This window comes from Sminthopsis crassicaudata, chromosome 5 (genome assembly GCF_048593235.1).
Source record: "Sminthopsis crassicaudata isolate SCR6 chromosome 5, ASM4859323v1, whole genome shotgun sequence".
Lineage (NCBI taxonomy): Eukaryota > Metazoa > Chordata > Mammalia > Dasyuromorphia > Dasyuridae > Sminthopsis > Sminthopsis crassicaudata.
The window spans coordinates 169,178,663-169,197,875 of NC_133621.1; the positions used below are offsets into that span (position 1 = coordinate 169,178,663).

The following is a 19,213-nucleotide window of genomic DNA, read 5'->3' on the forward strand; positions in this document are numbered from 1 at the left end:
AAAGAATTGTCATTAATATTTGTCAACTTAGATAAAGGCACAGAGAGCTTGATTAGCAAAATTTCCAGGGAAGTTGGTGGAGAAAATAGGCATTATTATTTTTTTCTGGCTCTTAGTCTAACTGACAAAGTATTGAATAAGTTAACTTATGATTCATGTGGGAATAATTTAAGTAACACTTTCAATTTTATTAAATTAGTATGGTCCAAACAAAAACATTTAATAACACCCCAATTGTTCTGACAATGTGGAGGGTATTCAGATTTCATCAGTTCTGTCTCTAAAAGTGGATGGCATTTTTAAATCATGGGTGCTTTAGAAATGTCTTAGGGCATCATTATGTACATTAAGTCTTTCACAGATGACCATCCTTACAATATTGTTGTTACTGTGTATAATGCTCTCTCTTGGTTCTGTTTACTTCATTTGGCCTCAGTTTATATAAATCTTCCCAGATTTTTCTAAAATCATCCTTCTTTTATACCACAATAAAATTCCACCACAGTCATATACCATAATTTGTTCAGTCACTCCTTAGTTCATAGATATTCCTTCAATTTCTAATTCTTTGACAGTACAAAAAAGAGATGCTATGAATATTTGTGTAAAAATCTTTGTGTAGGAAGTAGCTAGGTGGTACAGTGGATAGAACACCAGCCTGAAGTCAGGAAGACCTGAATTCAGCCTGGTCTCAGACACTTAACACTCCCTAGCTGTGTGACCCTGGGGAAGTTACTTAACCCCAATTGTCTACAAAAAAAAAAAAAAAAAAAAAAAAAAATTTCATAAAAATTTTCTTTCATATTTATGGAATACAGATCTAGTGCTGGTACTGGTGGGCCAAAAGGTAAGTCCAATTTGATAGCTCCTAGTGAGTTCACCAGAACATTGTTTACCATATATTGTTCTCCAGAATAACTATATTAGTTCACCACTCTATCAACAATGCATTAGCGTTTTTCCATAGCTCCTCTAGCATTTGTCTTTTCCTTTTCTATCATATTAGCCAATTTAATAGGTATAAGAGGTATCTGAGTTGTTTTAATTTGCATTTTTATAATCAGTAGTGATGTTGAGCATTGTTTCATGAAACTTGATAGCTTTACTTTCTTCTTTTAAAAAGTGAACGTTCATATCCTTTGACCATTCATCAAATGGGGAGTGACTCCCTATATATTTAAGAAATGAGACCATAATCAGAGAAAATTGCTATAAAATTTACCATCATCCCTCCTGTTTTCCCTCTAATTTTCACTGAATTAGCTTTGTTTGTGTAAAGCTTTGTAATTCATGCAATCAAAATGATCTATCTTACTTTTCATGATCCTCTCTTATCTCTTGCTTGGTCATAAATTCTTCACTTATCCATAAACCTGATACTTACATTTTTCCATACTGCCCTAATTTACTTACTGATATCACTTTTTGTCTAAATCACTGGTTCATTTAATTTAATTTATTATTTATTCATTTAGATCTTATCTTAGTATATGGTGTGAGATGGTGGTATACGCTGAATTTTTCCAAACTGCTTTTCAGGGTTGCCAGAAATTTTTGTCAAAAGTTGAATTCACACCCCAAAATCTTAGATTAGACTACTATGTCATTTACTACTATGGATCTTATACCTAATCTATTTCATATATTCACCACTCTATTTCTTAGCCAGTAAGCATACTGCTTTGTAATATAGTCTGAAATCTGGAACTACTAGACTGCTTTTCTTAAAATTTTGTTTTCATTGATTCCCTTACTAGTTTTTATCTTTTGTTTTACCAGATGAATTGATACTATTTTTTTCCTAGCTCTCTAAAACAATTCTTTGGCAGTTCAGTATAGTTTTGAATATGTTAGATAAGATTGTTATTTTAATTATATTGGCTCAGCCTAGCTAAAAGTAATAAATATTTCTTCAGGTGTTAGCTCTGTCTTTATTGTATGAAAAGTATTTTGTAATTGTGTTCATATGATTGAACTTTTCTTGGCAGGAAAACTCACAAATATTTTAAAGAGAAATTTTTCTATCTTACTGCTGGGTTTTGATAGTGGTATATAGAAATGTTGATGATTCATGTGGGTTTATTTTATATTCTGCAACTCTGATACATTTGTGAATGTTTCAACTAGTTTTTTAGCTGATTCTCTAACTATAGCATAAGCACATCTGCAGAGTGATAATTTTGTTTCTTCATTTTCTATTTTTTATTTCTTCAATTTCTTTTTTCTTGTCTTACTGCCATTGCTAGCATTTTTCATACAATATTAAATAATGGTAGTAATAATAGACATCCTTACTTCATTCCTGATCTTAATAGGAAGGCTTCAAACTTAATTGTGTTACAGATAATGCTTATTTTCAGATAGACAATACTTATTTTAAGAAAGAAATAACTCTTTTATTTTTATTCTTTTTGGTATTTTTAATGGGAATGGCTATTGTAGTTTGTCAATGGCCTTTTTTCTATCTCTTGATGTAATTATATAATTTTTTGGTTACTGATACAGTCAATTTTGCCAATTATTTTTCTAATATGATCTTTGTGATATATTGCTGTAATTTTCTTACTAGTATTTTATTTAATTTTTTTTGCATTGATTTTCATTAGGAAATTAGTTAGCTCAAAGTTTTCTTTCTTTCTGTTCTCCCTGATTAAGATATCAAAACCATATTTATGTCATAAAAGGAATTTGTAGAACGTCTTTATTTTTTCAAATACCTTATTGTTGGCTGATTAAATAATCAAAGAACTGATTAATTGTTCCTTACATATTTTTAAGAATTCACTTGTAAATCCATCTGGTCCTAAGGATTTTTTCTTAAGGAGCTTATTAATAGTTTGCTAAATTTCTTTTTCTAAGATAGGATTAAGTATTCTATTTTCTGTTAATCTGAGCAATTTATATTTTTGTAAATATTCATTCATTTCACTTAGATTGTCAATTTTACTAGCACATAACTGAATAAAATCACTCTTTATGTATATCTCTTATTTTTATGTTTCCTAAAACCAACATATTGTTGAATTCAAATGTTTAGTTTGGTATTCATTTCCATTTTATGAGTAAATTTATCCCATTCACATTCTAAGCTACAATTACTTATGTATTTTCTGCCTTCCTATTTTCCTGCACTATTCTTCTCACCCTATTTACCCTATCCTTTCTCATTCCTCTGTTTTACTTTTTCTCACTACCTTGCTCTCCAATTCCTTAGTCTACCCATCTCTTTGAGTCCTTTTCTTGTCTTCCCCACCTTATCACCTTGTCCCCTTATTTCATTCTGAATTGAGAAGACTTTTGTATCTTTCTAGATATATAAATGTATGTGGGTTCTTCTTTAACCCCAATAAGGTAAGATTCCAGCACTGTCCACCCCCTCCCCATTTCTTCTTTATCAATTGTTCTTTTTATGCCTCATTTGTATAATTACTCCTTTTTATCTCTCCCTACAGGTTTTTTTTTTTTTTTGCTGAGGCAATTGGAGTTAAGTGACTTGCCCAGGTTCACATAGCTAGGAAGCATTAAGTGTTTGAGACCAGATTTGAACTTCAAGGTTGGTGCTCTATCCACTGTGCCACCTAGCTGCCCCCAGTTTTATTTTTTTAGAATCAAACCACTGTACTCAGCTCAGCTCATACATTACTTTCAAACTTCCTAAACAATAATCATAAAAGTACTGCTATTTTCACACATATGAAGTAAATAATTTGACCTTACTGAGTCCCTTATAATTGTCTTTAACATCTATCTTATATTTCTCCTGAATGTTGTGTTGAGTTTTCTTTTTCTTTTCTTTTCTTCCCCTTCTCTCCTCCTCCATTCAGAATTATACTTAACTTTGCTAAATTCCAATGATCCTCTTAACCCCAGCTCTTTTATTCTGTGGAATAGAGTATTTCAAGACCTATCATCCTTCAATACAGTAGCTGATAGGTCTTGATAATACTTATTGTATCTCCATGATATTTAAATTGGTGTTTGTTTTTTCTTTTGTTGCTTTCAATGTTTCCTCCTTGATTTTGGAGCTCTAACATATGGCTATGATATTCTTGTAAGTTTTCTTCCTTGGGATTACTTCCTGGATTTTTTCTATTTCTACTTTTGTCTTCTTGTCCTAGAAACTTCAGGGTACATTTCCTTGAAAATTTCCTATATATCAAGATTATTTTTATTGCAATTTTTAGACACTATTCTTACGTTCTTTCTCTTCCATCTGTCCTCTATCTCCAATACAGATGTTTCTTCTCCATCTCCAAATATGATGAGATGTTTCAATTTTTTTTTTCTATTTTGCCATTCTTTTGATTTTACGATTTCTTGATGTCTTAGATTGCCCACTTTTAGTTTTCAAGGAAGTATTTTCTTCCTTAAGTTTTTGATTTTCTATTTCTGGTTTTTTTCATAATCTTCTTGCTTTTCTTAGATTGCTCTTATTTTTTTAAAAATGTTTTCCTTGACCGCTCTTATATGAATTTTAAAGTCCTTTTTAAGTGCTTCTGAAAACTCTTTGTGTTTTGAGATCCTTTAATGTTTCTCACTGAAAAAGGAGTGACAATTTTAACTCCATTTTCTTCTTTAATATGAACCCAGATCTTCTCTATCCCCACAACAACTATCTATGGTTGGGTTCTTCCTCCTTTACTTACTCATTTTTATTAATTTGTTTATTTTGTTTTTAGTAGCTATCAGTGTAATCAAGTTGTAGTTTTGGAGAGTGGGGAATGATGTCTGAAGCATCAGCTACTTCTCTGAGTCTCTCTGGGTCTCTTAGGACCACAGTACTTTTTATTGTCCTGACTCAGTTTCCCAAAATCATCCTGTTTTGGTTTCCCTTATTGTTCTGCCTCAGTTTATAATTGTTCTGCTCAACCACTCCTCCCTCCTAATCATGAAGATCCAAATATGGAGAAAAACCTTCTATTTTAGGCATCATCAGAATGTTGGGTGCCTCTCTCCATTATGTAATCAGATGTCCCCCACGCCTCCCTTCATCCTGTCAGAACTGGATTGTTAGTCCCATGCTGCCAGTCTCAGCACCCTGCCTCTGCCCCTGCCTCGCTTTATCCCTGTCTGAGCCATGTGTATATAGGTCATTGAGAACTTGGATTGTTTGCTAGATTCTTGGAGACGATAGTCTCATTCAGCCCTGGGACCAAACCATGGATCCATCTGGTCCCTGTAAAACTCTCCCTTTTAAATAAATTATTAAATACTCTCTAATCTCTATCTTTCCTCAGTTTCTCCAGCATTACAACTTAAGCTCTCCTCTCCTCAGCCATGGTATCTCACAAATATTCCTGCTTCTTGCATTTCTCCAGTGACTACAAACCAGAGTTGTCTTCTCTCCCTGGAACTGAACCTAAGGACTTTGATCTTCTGCAAGTACCCAGAGCCAATAGGATTCCTGTCCTTCACTATTGCACTCATCAGGTGTGTGCTAGCTCCTTCTCCCTGCAGCCACAGTCCATGATGAATCTGGTCTGCACAGCTGTGCTTGGGGACCCTTGACAATGGAAGATCTTTCAATCTTTTCTTACTCAACTGTTAGATCCCCACACAGTTAGTGAGATGAAATTTTTTAAAGCTGAGGTTGTCTTACAATCCAGTTGCCCCTAGGGCTTGTGGTTTGTTGACTCTGCACAATCAGCCTGGAGACATTTGCAACTCCCTCAGACAGAATCTACACACTAGGAAATTGGATCTTTTCAGGGGTTTTCTCAATTGTCTTAGGAGGACAATTACTTTAACCCATGTTTATTTCTGCTGTTCTGAGGCAAAATTGTCTTTTTTTGTGAAGGAAATTTAGAAAGCTGAAAGTTTTCTGATTTATTTTGCCATCTGCCTAGAATCCTTTCCCAATAATTTCTTGAATAATGATGTCTAAGCACTTCTTCTGATCATGGCTTTTAAGTAATCCAGGAATTCTTAAATATCTCTCCCTGATCTATTTTTGAGGTCAGCTATTTTTCTAAAAATGAATTTCACATTTTCTTCTGTTCCCCCCCCCCAATTCTTTTGGTTTTGTTTTATTATTTCTTGATGTCTCATGGAGTTATTAACTTTCAACTGCCCAATTCTAGTTTTTAAGAAATAATTTTCGTTGGTGAACTTCTGCACTTCTTTTTTTCATTTGGCCAATTCTGCTTTTCAAGAAATTATTGAATCATTGAATTTTTGTACCTCTTGTTCCATTTGGTCAATTTTGTTTTATAAGGTGCTATTTTCTTCAATGTTTTTTTTCCTTCCCTAATCCAGCTGTTAATTGCCTTTTTATAATTTTCTTTGTTTGCTTTCTTTTTTTTTTTTTAACCCATTTTTTCTTCTACCACTGTTATTTCATTTTGAAAATGAAGTTTTTAAGCACTTCCAGAAATTCTTGTTGGGCTTGTGTCCAATTTATTATTATTTTTCTTCCTTTGAGGCTTTCTTTGTAGTTATTTTAACTTTGTTGTCTTCTGAGTTTATTTCTTGATCTTTTCATCAAAATAGCTTTTTGTGGTTAGGTTTGATTTTTGCCATTTGTTCTTTTTTCCACCCTATTTCTTGATTTGGAACTTTGTGCTAATATTGGGTTCTGTGAATGGTGTGAATAGTGAAGGGGGACTGTCTCCAGTTTCAGATTTTTCTGCATTGTTGTTTTCAGAGATAGCTCTGAAGGAATAGAATTTGTTGGTATTTTCAACGTAGTGTTCTGGGGAGAGGTGTGGTCGTTGCTTTTCTGTTTTATACTCTGGTCCTTACCTAGAAAGGATCCCTGTTCTCTCTCAGAACTTACACTTCCTCTTGACTGAAAGCTCCTCCCTGATCTTGAACTATGACCCAGAAGTAAATATAGGCAATGAAGTTACCATACAGTGTCTGGTCTTGCATCTTGTGCTAGCGCAAGGGTCCCTAATAATCTCTTTCTGAGCATTTGCAAAGTCCCATTACTATCTCTGTGAGATTCATGAAATTCTTACCTTTTCTGCCAGTTTTACTTATTCTTCTTCTTTGAATACTAATTATGAGAAATACAAAGTCGGACCTCCTTCTTTCCTAGTATGTTTCTCATTCTTTTAAAAAATTTCTCTTTAGATCATTAACACAGAACTAAGCCTAATAACAATGATGATAACTATAACAACATTTATATAGCATCTATTATGTGCCAAGCATTGTGCTAAGGGTTTTACAATTGTGTCCATATTTGATTCTTACAACTCTGATGGATCAAAGTCATTATTACCCCCATTTTACAGCTGAAAAAAGTGAGGCAAACAAAAATTAAGTGACTTGCCCAGGGTCATATAGCTAGTGTCTGAGGCCAGATTTGAACCCATAACTTTTTGACTCTAGGCACCACCTAGCTGCCCCAAATTGGTAGACTTAAATTTCCTTTGTAGGATTCTCCATTACATGGATAAAATCATAGCTCTAAGGAAAAAAGAAAACTGTGATGCATGGAAAAGTTGTTGGGGATATGAAGACAAGAAAGTGCCCCGTCTTCAAGAAGATTAGATTCTATTGAAGAAAAACAACACATAGAGTATACAGATAAATAAGCACAAAATATAATAAAAATAAAAGTATCTGGGAGATAGGAAGAACAGTAAAATCTAAAGCACAGAAAAAGGCTTCATGGAAGAGGTGACAGGGGTTAAACCCTGGAATGGTACTCAGTGGGTTGGAGAGGTTGTGACTTATACCTCTGGAATAATTACCTAAATCAATGAAATCACAAATCTATTTAAGCACTTAAATATAACTGGGAAAGCATATTTGGAATTTTAAAATTTGGCTTTATATCATCAAGGAAGGAAGACCTTTACAGGGTTCATATGCCCACTAATCTGAAATAGCAACAAAGCGCCTGTATGTCTTTTACCCTTCACACATTTATTTATTTATTTAATCTATCTATCTATCTATCTATCTATCTATCTATCTATCTATCTATCTATATGTCATGATTGTAGCAAAGGATTCCTAAGATCTTAAAAAAGAGAGGCTTGCAATAAAAGTATCATGTGATATAGAAGAAAGAACATCAGACTTGAAGTCTCAGAACCTGATCTGAATTCTAGTTTTTTCAGTGACTACTTCTGTGACTCAAGCCAGGGAACTTTTCTAGACCTGCTTATTGATCTATGAAATGAAAGAGTAGTACATCAACTGATGCTGAGTGAAATGAGAAGAACCAGGAGATTATTATACACTTCAACAACAATACTGTATGAGGATGTATTCTGATGGAAGTGGATATCATCAACATAGAGAAGATCTAATCTAGTTCCCATTGATCAATGATGGACAGAATCAGCTACACCCAGAGAAGGAACACTGGAAAATGAGTGCAAAGTGTTTGCATTTTTTGTTTTTCTTCCCAGGTTATTTTTACCTTCCGAATCCAATTCTTCCTTTGCAACAACAACAACAAAATTCGGTTCTGCACATATATACTGTATTATCTAGGATATACTATAACATATTTAATATGTATGGGAATGCCTGCCATCTAGGGGAGGGGTGGAGGGAAAGAGGAAAATTCGGAACAGAAGGGATAATGTTTTAAAAAATTACCTATGCATATGTATTGTCAAAAAAAAGTTATAATTATAAAATTAAAAAAAAAATGAGAGAGTAGGACTGTACGACATTGAATGTCACTTCTACTTCTAAATGTCTGATCTTATGGTCAGCCATATACAAATTACCTTTGAAATATAACAACTTTTATTCAAAATTTCCATTGTAATAAAATAAGCTAAAGCTTATTAGTTTATAATAATTTACTTTCAAATAAAAGAAAATATTACAGGTCCAGCCATTCTGCAAAGAAGTTTGGAATATATCCAAAAACTATTAAACTGTATATAGCTTCTGACTCAGTAATAATACCTCTACCAGGTATAACTCCAAAGAAATCAAAGAGAAAAAGATTAATGTGTACAAAAATATTTATAGAAGCTCTTTTTAGTTGGCAAAAAATTGAAAACTGATGGGGTGATCATAAATTGGAGAATGGCTAAACAAATTATTATTTGAAAGTTATAGAATACTATATTGTGCTATAAGAAATGATGAAGGAAATAGCTTCAGAAAAACTTGGCTAGACTTTTATGAGCTGATACAAAGTGAACAGCATCAGGAGAATGATTAATACGTTAATATAATTATTATGAAGATAATTAACTCTGGAAGACTTAGAAATTCTGATCAACACAATGATCAACCACAATTCCAAAGGACTCATTAAAAAACACTATCTATTGCTTTTCTGAAAGAAAGGTTATGAACTCAAGAATACAGATTGACATATACATACGTATACATATGTATACATATGTATATGTATGTATTTTTGACATATCTAATCTGGGAATCGGTTTGGCTTATCTATGCATATTTATAACAAGTTTTATTTTTCTTGAATTTTCAAAAGGTAGAAAAGGGGGAAGGAGAGAATACAGGATTGTAAATGAAATAAAAAAGAACTTTTAAAAAGCAAATGTTACATACCACATAATTACTGACTGTTTCTGTCACAACACTACGAACAGGTGCTTTGGAGCCTCCTGCTACTGCAATTGCAGGAGAAGGTGGAGGAATCATGGCAGGTGATATAGAAGCTTGTGGAGGCGGTGGTATAGGCACTGGAGGCGGAGTCATGTGAACAGGTACAGGTGCTGGGGATGGTACAGGTGGTGGCGATTTGGGTCTAGTAAGAGAGGGAGATGGTTTAGCCTCTGGCGCTGGAACCACCTTGCTGATGACACTGTTAACACAAAGGAAGAAATGTATGTAAGAATAAAACTGAATATAACTCAACAAACATTTATTAAGTGCCTATGATGTTTTCATATGAGGTAGAAGTGAGGAAAATATATGTTCTGGCATGATGTAATAAATAATCTAGGAAATTCATTTTACTCATCTTTCAACAAATGTCTTTTTAAGCTTTGATTTAGAGAGGGAAGAAAATCCTTAAATTCAAAGGCTTACATTAGTTTCTATTATCATCTCTAACCAAGATAATTTTTTATTATTATCATTATTTATTTATATATCATATGTATCTATGTTATACATAATATATAAACACTCTGTCTCTCTCTGTCTCTCTCTCTGTCTCTCTCTGTCTCTCTCTCTGTCTCTCTCTCTGTCTCTCTCTCTCTCTCTCTCTCTCTCTCTCTCTCTCTCTCTCTCTCTCTCTCTCTCTCTCTCTATATATATATATATATATATATATATATATATATATATATATATATATATATATATTCTCCAAAAAAACATGTTACCATAGAATAAATATCAATCAGGGTTCTTTCCCAAAGCTCTCAGTTCTGTATGTATGTTAACCTACTTCTTTCTCTAAAAGGCTAAGAAGTTGTCTCCAAGATTGATCGGCCCAGAAAACTATGGTGTAAATCAAATTTCTATAACTTGGCTTTCCGGCATTTAAGTGATATAGAATCTATAGAGTCCCAAAACTCCAGACTTGTAGAATGTCTCAAGAACACATAAGTTAACACTGCCTTGAGTTACCATTCCTTAGCCTGCTGACCAGGGATATTTTCCTTATAACACCAAAAGTTTGCTCCTTTACCAAAGAGTAAGTATCCAAGCTAAAAGAGAGATCCTTGTTAAGTATCCTTTCTAGTTACAGCTAAAATAAACTTCCATTAAAAAAAAATAAAAACAAAAAAACAACTGAACTTATGAGATAAAACATGCATTTCCATTACAAAATACATTAGAAAAAAAAAGAGGATTGCAAATGAAATTACAAATCTATTATGTACAACTTGCTTTTTAAAAAAAATAGTTAAAAGTTATCGTGTAACTTTGTTTTATCCCTTTTCTTCCACACTCTGTCCTAGAAATGGCTACCATTAGACAAATATTATATATATTCACACACATGTATATAAAACCATACTATACACACTTTTATTTACCAGTCCTTTCTCTGGATGCTGATAACATCTTTCTCTAGTTCTTTGTAGTTAACTTGGATATTTATAATAGTCAAAATGACTGACTTGCTTAAAATTGTTCTTAAAATAATATTGCTATGACTATATATGTTTTCTTGGTTCTACTCTTCATTATTTCATGAAAATCTTTACATATTTTTCTAAAATCATTGAGCTCATGATTTCTTATAGCATAGTAGTATTCCTTCAAGGTTATATACCACAACTTGTTCAGTCATCCCCCAAATGATGGATATCACTGCAATTTCCAGTTCTTTGCCATAACAAAGAGAGCTACTATAAATATTTTACAATCTTTCTTTTTCTTTTCCCCTAATCATCCTGGAAAACAATTCTAATGATGGTATTGCTGAGTCACAGGATAGAGTCAGTTTTAAAACTCGTTGGGTATAATTCTAAATTGTTCTCCAAAATGACTGGATAAATTTATGTTTCAGTCCAAAAATGTCCCAATTTTTTGACATCTCTTCCAGCATCTGTTCCTTTTTCCTATCATTTTAGCCAATCTGAAAGGTATAAAATGATATTTCAAATTTGTCTTAATTTGCAATTCTCTAATTAATAATGATTTAGAACTTTTTTCATATGACTTATTTTTACAAATGATTTATTTTATATCAGAATTAGTTGGTCATTTTAAATATTTCATGGACTTGTAAATTCATCTGGTCCATGTGCTTTTTTTTTTTTTTTTTTTTTTAGGAAGCTCATTTATGGTCTGCTGAATTCTTTTTTCTAATTTTTGATATTCTATTTTCTTTTCTGTTAACGTAGACAGTTCATATTTTTGTAAATATTCTTCCATTCCACTTACATTGTTAAATTTATAGACATATAATTGAGCAAAATAACTCTTCATAATTGCTTTGTTTTCATCTTTGCTAGTAGTATATTCACCCTTTTCATTTTAAATACTACTTATTTGCAAAGGATATGAGCAGACAATTTTCAGAAAAAGAAATTAAAATTATTTCTAGTTATATGAAAAGGTGCTCAGAGAAATCAGAGAAATGCAAATTAAGACAACTCTAAGATACCACTACACACCTCTCAGATTGGCTAATATGACAGAAAAAGAAAATGACAAAATGTTGGAGGGGATATGGAAAACTGGGACGCTAATACATTGTTGGTGGAACTGTGAACTGATTCAACCATTCTGGAGAGCAATTTGGAACCATGATCAAAAAGTTATCAAACTGTGCATACCCTTTGATCCAGGAATGTTTCTACTGCACCTAGATCCCAAAGAGATCTTAAAGTAGGGAAAGGGATCCACTTGTGTAAAAATGTTTGTGGCAGCCCTTTTTGTAGTGGCAATAAACTGGAAAAGGAATGGATGCCCATCAGTTGGAGAATGGCTGAATAAATTATGGTATATGAATGTTAAGAAATATTATTATTATTCTGTAAGAGATGATCAGCAGGATGATTTTAGAGAGGCCTGGAGAAACTTACATGAACAGATGCTAAGTGAAATGAGCAGAATCAGGAGATCATTATACACGGCAACAAGGAGATTATACAAAATTCTGATGGTTGTGGCTCTAATAGTGAGATAATTGAGGCCAATTCCAATGATTTTGTGATGAAGAGAACCATTTACACCCACAGAGAGGACTGTGGGAACTGAATGGGGATCATAAAATAGCATTTTCACTTTTTTTGTTGTTGTTTGTTTGCACTTAGTTTTCTTTCTCCTTTTTCCTTTTTCATCCAATTTTTCTTATGCAGGAAGATAATTGTATATATAAATATATATATATATTGTATTTAACATATATTTTAAGATATTTAATATATATTGGATTGCTTACCATCTAGGGTGAGGATGGGGGGAAGAAAGGGAAAATTTGTAACACAAGGTTTTGCAGGGGTTAATGTTCAAAAATTATCCATGCATATGTTTTTGAAGATAAAAAGCTTTAATAAAAAATTGAAAAAAAAAAAAACCACTATTGATTTAAACCAACTCCTAGTTTTATTTATTAATCTCACTTTTAATTTTTAGGATTTCCAATTTAGGGTTTAATTGGGGATTTTTAGTTCTTTGTATAATTCTTTAAAAATAAATTGCATACCTAATTCATTGATCTTCTCTTTCTCTATTTTATTGATATAAGAATTTAGATACATTTTTTCTTTTGATTATTGCTTTTGATGTATCCCATAGGTTTTGATACGTTCTCATTCTCTTTAATGAAATTATTGATTACTTTATTATATTTTTATTGTACTATGATTTGAAAAAAGATGCTTTCAACTGTAAATTTTTTATGCTCTGATATGGAGGCAATCTTTGTAAAGGTACCATACATATGGTGCTGAGAAAAATTTATTCCTTCCTATACCATTCAGTTCTCTCCAAATAGATATAATTTCTAGCTTAATTAAAATTCTATTCACTTCCTTGATTCCTATCTTATTTATTTTCTGGTTGGATTTATCTACTTCTGAAAGGGGAAGATTAGAGTATTACAGTACAATTGTCTATTTACACCTGTAATTCAAATAACTTTTTAAAAAATTTTAGTGTGATAATATTTAGCATATATAGATTTAGTACTGATATTCACTGTCTTTAATTTTAACTTTGTCTGAAATGATTGCTATCCTTGCTTTTTTTTTTTTTTTTTTTTTTTTTAAACATTAGCTGAAGCATAGTAAATTCTATGTTGGTTCTTTAACTCTTTATATCTGTTTCAAGTGTGTTTCTTATAAGCAACATATTGTCAGATTCTGCTTTTTAATCCATTCTGCTACTGATTTCCATTTTATGGATGAATTCATCCAATTCACATTCAAAGTTATAACTACTATTTGTGTATTTCTTTCCCTTTTATTTTTCCTCACTACAGTCTTCAGTCTCCTTGTTTTTACCCTACCCTTCCTCACAGGTCTAACTATGGTAACTTCTACCCACTATCTTCCTAATCCATACCTTTAAAAACCCTTCCTTATTCTTTCCAATTACCTTCCTATTACTCATTTATCCACTCGTCTAAGAGGCTCTCCTTTATCCTCTCCCTCCAACCTCCTAAATCTTTTGAAAAGTCCCTTCCTTAGTCTTTCTCCCCACTCTCTTATTTCTTTATAAATTGGAAAGACTTTTATGCCCTTCTAAATGTATATGTTATTCCCTTTTTATCCCAGATCTAATGAGATTAAGGTTCCAGCACCACCAGTCCTTTACCCCTACCTGCTTTCTCTGTATTTGGTGCTTCCTTTCATGTTACACTTACATGAAATAATTACTTTTTACCTTTTCCTACCCTTTTTTTTTTTTTTTTAAAAGAATCATTCCTTCATACTCGGCTCAGCCTCAAACTTCCCAAATAGTGACAGTTTTAAGTGACAACTTTTTCACATGTAAGTAGTTTGATCTTATTGAGCCCTTAATAATTGGTCTTTAATGTTTATTTTACATTTCTCATAGATCTTATATGTTGAATTTTCCATTGAGTTCTGATCTTTTTGTCACTAAATGTCTTTGGAGGTGGTGGTTCCGGATTATACTTAGCTTTGTTTGGTAGCTTATTTTTGATCATAGCTCTTTTGCTCCTCAAAATCTAATATTTCAAGACGGTCTTTTAGTGTGAAAGTTGTTGGGTCTTGTGCAATCCAGATTCTAATTCCACGGTACTTAAGTTGTTTTTTTCTTGTTGCTTATAATATTTTTTCCTTTGGGAGCTTTGAAACTTGGCTATGATATTCCCATAAGTGTTTATCTTGAACTTTGTGTCATGTGGTGACTGGTGGATTTTTTTTTTCTATTTCTACTTTATTCTTTTGTTCTAGAAATTTAGGATAATTTTCATTAATAATTTCTTATAATATTTTTTCAATGTTCTTTTTATGATTGTAACTTTCAGGTAGTCCAACAAATTTCATGTTGTCACTCTTTCACTGGTTTTCATCTCAGTTGTTTTTCTAATGAAATACATTCTCTTCTATTTTTTTATGTTTGATTTTGTTCTATTATTTCTTGTCTTATAATGTCATTTGCTTCTCCTCACCCAACTCTAGTTTACAAGGAGTTATTTCTTCCTTAATTTCTTGAACTTTTTCCCCAATTGAATCTCTCTTCATAATTTTCTTGTATTGCTCTCATTTTTTCCCCTAATTTTACCTTAATCTCCCTTATTTGATATTAGAAGTCCTTTTAAAGTTCTTCCAAAAACTCTTTTGGGGCTTATGACCATTTGAGATTTCTCTCTGAGTGTTGTTGTTGTTGTTTTAATCTTTTACTGTCTTCTTCTGAATATGAACCTATATCTTCCCTTATCCCCATATAATAGCTGTCTATGGTTGGGTTCCTTCTCTTTTGCTTACTCATTTTTATTTTTATTTTTTAAACACATTATCATAATCAGGTTCTAATCCCAAGGTATGGGTATTGTGTCTGAGCCTCAGGTCCTTTTTATCATTATTTTCTGAACTCTGCCTGGGGACCCAAATTTGGGCATCCTTCTCCACCTCCAAGCCACACAGTCATGTTCTTGTTCCCTCCAGCAGCTGCTAACTTCAACTCTCCCCTATTCCTGGAACAGAAACCAGGAACTCCACTCTTCTGCAAGTGCCCACAGCAAGCTGGATCCTGCTACTGTACTCACCAGGTGTGTGCTACCTCTTTCTCACTCACAGTCAACACAGTTCTGCTGGAGTCCCAAGACAACAGTCTTCTCTTACTCAGCCATCAAATTCCCTTGCCCAGTATTGTCCAACTTTCAGTATCCAGAGGTGGAAGGTCCTGAAGCTGAGGCAACTTCCCACCCAGCTGTCCCTAGGACTTCCTGTTTGTAGATTCAGCTGAGTCAGCTTTGGAGATGTTTGCACTTCAATCGGTCAAACCTTTACCTCAGGAAGAGTCTTTCTTGAGATCCTATCAAGTTGTCTTAGAAAGAAAACTACCCCTATTTTATTTATTTTTGAGGCTCAACTTCACCTTAAGGTATTGTTCTGTCATTTGTGGAGAAAATTTGGAGAGCCTGGAATTTTCTGACTTAATCCATCATCTTTTTCTCAAGCTTTTTAACTTGCTTTTGTTACCTTTAGTATGACCTATAATGTTTCATTTCCGGCTAATATTTGGCCTACTTCTGAAACTACCAGAAGAATTAGCCTGAGCCAGGTTGAGCCCACCACATCTATTAACACATTATTGTATAAAGCAATGGTATTAGAGACATTCTTTGATTAACGCAGTTATATATTAGCACTCCGATTAAATTTAAAATAATTTTAAAAACTTTTCCCCATTTTTCAACATCATTATTTTCAAATTTCTAGATTTATGCATGATGCTTGAAAAAAGTAATGTCCTAGACCAAGCTAGATTTTTGCTAAGGAACCCAATGTCATAAAAGAAATTGGGACCAGAAAAGGAAGATAAAGGTGTGAGGGGCAACAGGGAATTATGTTTAATATTAGGTTCACATTAGTGAGGTTACAGATCCTTCTTCAAAGATATTACTAATAATTAATAAATGCTGTCTCTATTTCATACTCTTGCTACAGAAATGGCAAAAGAAATTTATATTCAAAGTGCTTTATCAACTGTCCCCACAACTCCGTAATCTAATTTTTCCTTATAATTCTTCAGAATTACCCCCTTACTGTACATACAGACCTCCATCAATAAAGTCAATAAAGGCTTTCCTTCACCTTCTTTCCTCTCATTCACTCCTTTACCTTTTGCAATCTGGTTTCAGACTTCACCACTAAAGTGAAATTAGTGTCTCCCAAGTTACTAATATTTCAATCACAAAATATGATGGTCATTTCTCAGTCTTCATCCACAGCTGCATTTTACCTTCTTGATCACCTCCTGCTCCTAGATATTCTCTCTGTTATTTTTGTGCTACTCTCTCCTTTAACTGCTCTTCTTCAGTTCCCTTTGATGACTGATCATCATCTATGTCGTATGTTATAACTGTTTCCCAAAGCTCTGTCTTGAAACCTCTTCTTTATATCTTAGAGCTTGGTAATATTATCAGTTTCCTTGATTTTAATTATAATCTTCTTGCAAAAAATCCACAGATAGCCACTTGCATATTGAGCATATCAAACTGTCCTTTTCACTATTACATTTCCGCTAGTTGCTAATGTTCAACAATTTGACACGCAAGAACTTTCTTATCTGGGTCTTCAGTGTGTGTCTGCAGCACATATAGGAGCAGTTACCAGGTTGCATTTGCACAGGAACTGCTTCCTAGGATGAGAGCTGAGGGCTCTAGGTTGGAAATGTTATTCCCAAGTCTTTTGAGATCAGAGTTCTTGGTCTCCATCAGGATCTGAGAGTTAAGGTAATGGTGGTTGCCTAGGGTCTCTCCCATTAGAAGAAATGTCCCCTTGAGAATAAGTTTGGTTCATTCTTTGTATTTGCATGCTTATTACCTAGCTCAGTGACTGGCACAAAGTTTTCATTTAGCAGCTTTCAGTCCTATCCAGTTAACTGGTGTATAGGTTGTGGTAATAGTTATAACTATTAATAGTGATAATAGTTAATAGCTAATAGTGATAACTAGGTCAACCTATAATGTCCTTTTTAAAAATTAGGATGGATACCATTGTTTAGCTCTACAGTGGTTCTTTTTTTAATATAAATATTATATTTTATATTTATATTTTATATAAAATATTTTAATATAAATATAATCTTCCAAATATTATTGACAGTGACCCAACAATCACATTCATCAAATCTTTTAATACACACAAATATAGCTTAAAAATAAGCCAGGTAACTTGAATTATTCATCAAGGTCATTCATCAGTCAGATCTTTTATTTATCTTGGGTAACAACTCTGTTGGTCATTGTTATGTGATTCTTTCTTGTACAGACAAAACAAAAACAAAAACAAAAATTTAAAAATCAGTTGAGCGTTTCTTTATTCTGTTGTCAGGTATCCCATTCCTTCTTTGATCTTCTCTTCCTGATAATTATAAGACCATTTTTGGTGTCTTGATCAGATGAGAATTGATCTCAGCCCATTCTGAGCTCTAGCACTATAGAAGTTATCTTTCTAAAGCTGTAAAATATTTATTTATATTTGCCTTTCTTGTTTACCTTTGTTTCTACTGTTTGCTGACAGGATCACAGATATGGAGATGAAAGGAACCTGACACACAATCTAGTACAACCCCCTTTACACAAAAGAAAACTGAGATTTGGAGAGATGAAGTGATTGTCCAAGTTCACACAAGTAAGTAAGTCCCAGAAGTAGGATTTTTGGCCAGTATCTTTGACTCCAAAGCTAGAGTTGTTTCCATTGTATCATTCTGCCTTTTAAAAGTCTAAGTCTATTGGTGAATTTCACATGCATCAACACTTTTACTCTTTAATATCATATATAGTTTTAAGATTTGCAAAACACTTTAAATGTTAACTCATTTGTTTCTCATGACAACCCTGGGGGATAGATGCCATTATCTTCATTTTATAAATAAGAAAACTGAGGCATAAAGAGGTTAAAGCTCTCAGCTAGCAAGGCTCTGAGGTGGGATTTGAATACTTTAAGTTGGACACTATCCACTGTGCCACAGAGCTCTGAAACTGTTTGCATTTGTGTCTTGAGATTTTAATTCTTGAATTTCTCATCCCTCCTGAGTTGACTTCTATGGAATCTGAGTTCACCGGATCTTATCTCCTTCCTCTTACTTCCTAAATCTAGGGGGTATGTGTCAGTCCATCCCTGGTTTTCTTCTTTATCATAACCTTTAGGACTGTCATTTCCCCACATTTATTACTGAGAGTCAAATCTAATATGAAATCTAATACATTCCCTTTGCCTTCATGACATTATCCACTGTACTTATTTATTTGTAGGTACCATTTTCCACTGTACTTTACTCAATTTGAGAATGAGGGGGCTGTCATTTTTCATCTTTGTAACACAATTCCTCATAGCTCCTGGAACTTAAAAGATATCTCAACAAATGCTTATTGAATTAACACATTTATTTCTTTGATTTCTTTGGGACTTGTAGTGGTATCACTAGGTCAAATAGTATGGAAAATTAAGTAACTTTTGGGACATGTTCCAAATTGCCTCCAAGAATGGCGGTGCCAATTCTCAGCTTCATCAACAGTGCATCACGTGACTTGTTTTCCTGTAGTTCCTCCAACATTTGGCATTTTCCATTTTTGTGAGCTTTGCTAATCTGATGGGTATGAGATGAAACGATGATTTTTGTAGTGAAAAACTGTTTTTGTTTTTTTGTTTTTGTTTTG

General features: G+C 33.1%; 1 protein-coding gene and 1 long non-coding RNA gene across 2 annotated transcripts in view; one reads left to right on the forward strand and one right to left on the reverse strand.

The window, feature by feature from the left end:
* The window catches only part of TAF3 (TATA-box binding protein associated factor 3), a 218,507-nt gene that overhangs the window by 7,997 nt on the left and 191,297 nt on the right, over positions 1 to 19,213 (reverse strand). Inside the window, exon 5 of the mRNA XM_074268711.1 lies at positions 9,499 to 9,754. Within this exon, the coding sequence (XP_074124812.1) occupies positions 9,499 to 9,754 (256 nt within the window). The remainder of the gene's footprint in view (positions 1 to 9,498; positions 9,755 to 19,213) is intronic.
* LOC141543450 (uncharacterized) lies at positions 14,314 to 18,145 on the forward strand. The gene is made up of 3 exons (XR_012482450.1): positions 14,314 to 14,348; positions 15,530 to 15,595; positions 18,075 to 18,145. It is a non-coding gene; the product is annotated as an uncharacterized LOC141543450 (long non-coding RNA).